This window comes from Lampris incognitus, chromosome 8, assembly GCF_029633865.1.
Source record: "Lampris incognitus isolate fLamInc1 chromosome 8, fLamInc1.hap2, whole genome shotgun sequence".
Lineage (NCBI taxonomy): Eukaryota > Metazoa > Chordata > Actinopteri > Lampriformes > Lampridae > Lampris > Lampris incognitus.
Genome location: NC_079218.1, coordinates 11,479,049 through 11,482,106, shown reverse-complemented (window position 1 = coordinate 11,482,106; position 3,058 = coordinate 11,479,049). Strand labels below are relative to the sequence as shown.

The following is a 3,058-nucleotide window of genomic DNA, read 5'->3' as shown; positions in this document are numbered from 1 at the left end:
GGATATCTAGTAGTTTTTTTTTCTTTTCTTTTCAGATTGCGGATGAGGGAAATAATATGAAAAAGCTGCCTGTGAAAACTGGCTGCCAAAAAAAAAAAAAGAAAGAAGAAGAAGAAGAAGAATCAACATGAATGAAAAAACGAGGGGCAAGAAGGTGACGTGACAGAAATGATCCGAATGAAAGGCCGATAGCGGGAGAAACAATGAAGGGGACTTCTCTGTCTATGAACCGCCCGGGGTTTCCTCCTCCACACAACAGGGGCAGCGGTCAGAGGGGGGGGAACACGAGAGAGAGAGAGAGAGAGAGAGAGAGAGAGAGAGAGAGAGAGAGAGAGAGAGAGAGAGCGAGAGAGAGAGTGAGAGAGAGAGAGAGAGAGTAGATGGAGACAGAGAGCAGAGGAGGAAGTGAGGGAGCCACACAGCGCCCCCTGCAGTCTAAATGAAGTATTCTTTCTTTTCCTCTGCGTGCGCGTGGTTTCCCTCGGCGTTGATGATGGCCGTGTCTGCGTCGGGTGCGTCGTCTGCTCCTTTGGCCTCGTTTGTCAAGTAGGTTCCTGCAACACAACCACATCAAGGATGATAGGCAACCAAACAAAATACCGGAACACACATATCCACATCCGGCTCCCAACCCCAAGCCAGAGGCAACACGGGTAGGCAACGAATCGACCGCCACGCCACCCGGACGCCCACACCGCAGCATTCTGTCGCCTCGGGCAAAGATGCGCCCGGTGTGAAGTCACCCGTTAAGCGTGGTGCCTCAGGATATCAAAGGGGAACACTGGCCGTCTTTAAAAGGTGATATTTTTCTGGAGGCCGCGTGACTTGACGGATGAGACACCTGCAACCTGCTGGTGTGCATTTGGAGCTCGTTCTCATCCCATGACGTCACATGTTGACACTGCTGATGTATTGCTCAGCAGCTAGCGGCCCGTGTACGAGACACATCACATTAACCGACACCTGACCTTGACCGGTGTTTATTTACCCTGTGTGTAATTCACCAGAAATGAGGCCGAAAGGCCCACATTGGCGTCTATCGAACACTCGCAGCTGCTCTCTGCAGGGGGACCCGCCGTGTGATACACACACACCTTGTCGAAAACGTCCACATTAGACGCGATGGGATGAGAAAACGTCTGCATTTTGCGAGGACACGCTGGGAGCGCTTGTAAAATAACACAGCAGGGCAGTAGCTATAAGTACTTAACGTTAGCCGTAAGCTAGCTTAATTCAAATACTGTAATACACTTTTGGCGGTTATTTTCTCTTCCTCCCCCCTCCCGTCTTTATCGATCCTGTGTTGTAAGGACACCACTGAAACGAGAACAGTTGTCCCATAAGACACCGGAGCTGAGTCCAGCAGTGAGGAAGATGAAGAAGAAGAGGACACTTGCATCATCAACTTTGTGACGTTGTTTATGTTGTCGCTCCAGTGTAGAAAAGCATGTCAACCGCAAGATCCCAAGCTCATACAGTGGAGTCGAGCGTCGCACTAAGCCCCCTGTTACTGATATTCTGGAGACAAGGTCAAGAACGCCCCTCCTGCCCGGCCTCATATTTGATCAGCTATGGCCGTGCAGTTCAGAGGATGAGAGCGGCGCAGGCTGCGATCATGTCCAACAGCAGTCCACTTCCCTGTTTTGGTACAGTAGTTTTCACACTGATGCGGACCGTACCCCGAGTACACATGAACCGTACTCGAGACCAGCTTTTCAAGTGGATCCGGGCACGGCTCGTGGCGCGGTACACAGTGTTCACACTAATCAAACAAACTGGACTTTGCGGTCAAGTGTACTCAGATACAGGCCCAGGTTCCTGATGTGAGTCTCCTAAGCCTCCTGTTCAGTTGTCCCATAAGACACTGGAGCTAAGTCCAGCAGTGGGCCCATGTCCAAAATATACAAAATGGAGCTGGTGAGTAAAAAAATAGGGCAGCACGGTGGTGCAGTGGTTAGTGCAGTCGCCTCACAGCAAGAAGGTCCTGGGGTTCGAGCCCTGGGGTTGTTCAACCTTGGGGGACGCCTGGGTCGTCTTCTGTGTAGAGTTTGCATGTTCTCCCCGTGTCTGTGTGGGTTTCCTCTGGGCGCTCCGGTTTCTTCCCACAGTCCAAAGACACGTAGGTCAGGTGAATCAGCCGTACTAAATTGTCCCTAGGTGTGAATGTGTGTGTGTGTGTGTGTGTGTGTGTGTGTGTGTGTGTGTGTCAGCCTGTGGTGGTCTGGTGGCCTGTCCTGGGTGTCTCCCCACCTGCCGCCCAATGACTGCTGGGATAGGCTCCAGCATCCCCGCGACCCGAATTTGGATAAGTGGCTTGGATACTGGATGGATGGGAGTAAAATTATATCATAACTGACATGCATGATGGCAAAAACTACTAAAATAAGACCCAGGTTGATAAAAGAAAACAAACAACAAAAAAAAAAACCCAGAATTATCCTTTTAAAAGGAATTTGAAAATTTTGGGGGTATTTGGGAATTTGAAAATTTTGGGGGTATTTGGGAATTTGAAAATGTGCAAATTTTCAACCTTTTCTCCGTCTATCTGCAACAGGGATCGCATGTGAAAAACGTGCAGTTGTTCCTGATCATTCCTGTATCTCTGACTGGCAGCAGAGCAGAGACATATGGTGACGTATGGTGACGCACGGTGACATCAGTTAGCGATGGAAAATTGACAGCCTAGGACAGCTTGGGTTTTTAATAATCTAAGACGCCGTTAAAAAAAATTCAGCTAAGCTATGATTCCAATGGTGGAAATGACGTCACACAACACTAACAGAGGATGTTATGGATGACAACACAGAAGCTAGCGTGCAGCAATGCATTCTGGTACATGTAGGCACTGTGGGAAAGACTGAGCAGGAGAACATCAACATTGTACACATCCATCCATCAATTTTCCGAACGCCTATCCTGCTCTCAGGGTCGCAAGGATGGTGGAGCCTATCCCAGCAGACACTGGGCAGCAGGTGGGGAGACACCCTGGACAGGCTGCCAGGCCATCACAGGGCCGACACACACGCACACATTCATACATAGGGACAATTTAGTACGG

The 3,058-nt window shown here is 49.8% G+C and overlaps 1 protein-coding gene across 1 annotated transcript in view; it reads right to left on the bottom strand.

Moving 5' to 3' along the window:
* Positions 1 to 417: 417 nt before the first annotated feature.
* Positions 418 to 3,058, bottom strand: part of LOC130117086 (cell adhesion molecule 2-like) — a 125,137-nt gene continuing 122,496 nt past the window's right edge. The window contains exons 10-11 of the mRNA XM_056285235.1: positions 989 to 1,139; positions 418 to 554 (exon numbers count right to left, since the gene is read on the bottom strand). Of these exons, the coding sequence (XP_056141210.1) occupies positions 436 to 554; positions 989 to 1,139 (270 nt within the window). The 3' untranslated portion in view covers positions 418 to 435. The remainder of the gene's footprint in view (positions 555 to 988; positions 1,140 to 3,058) is intronic.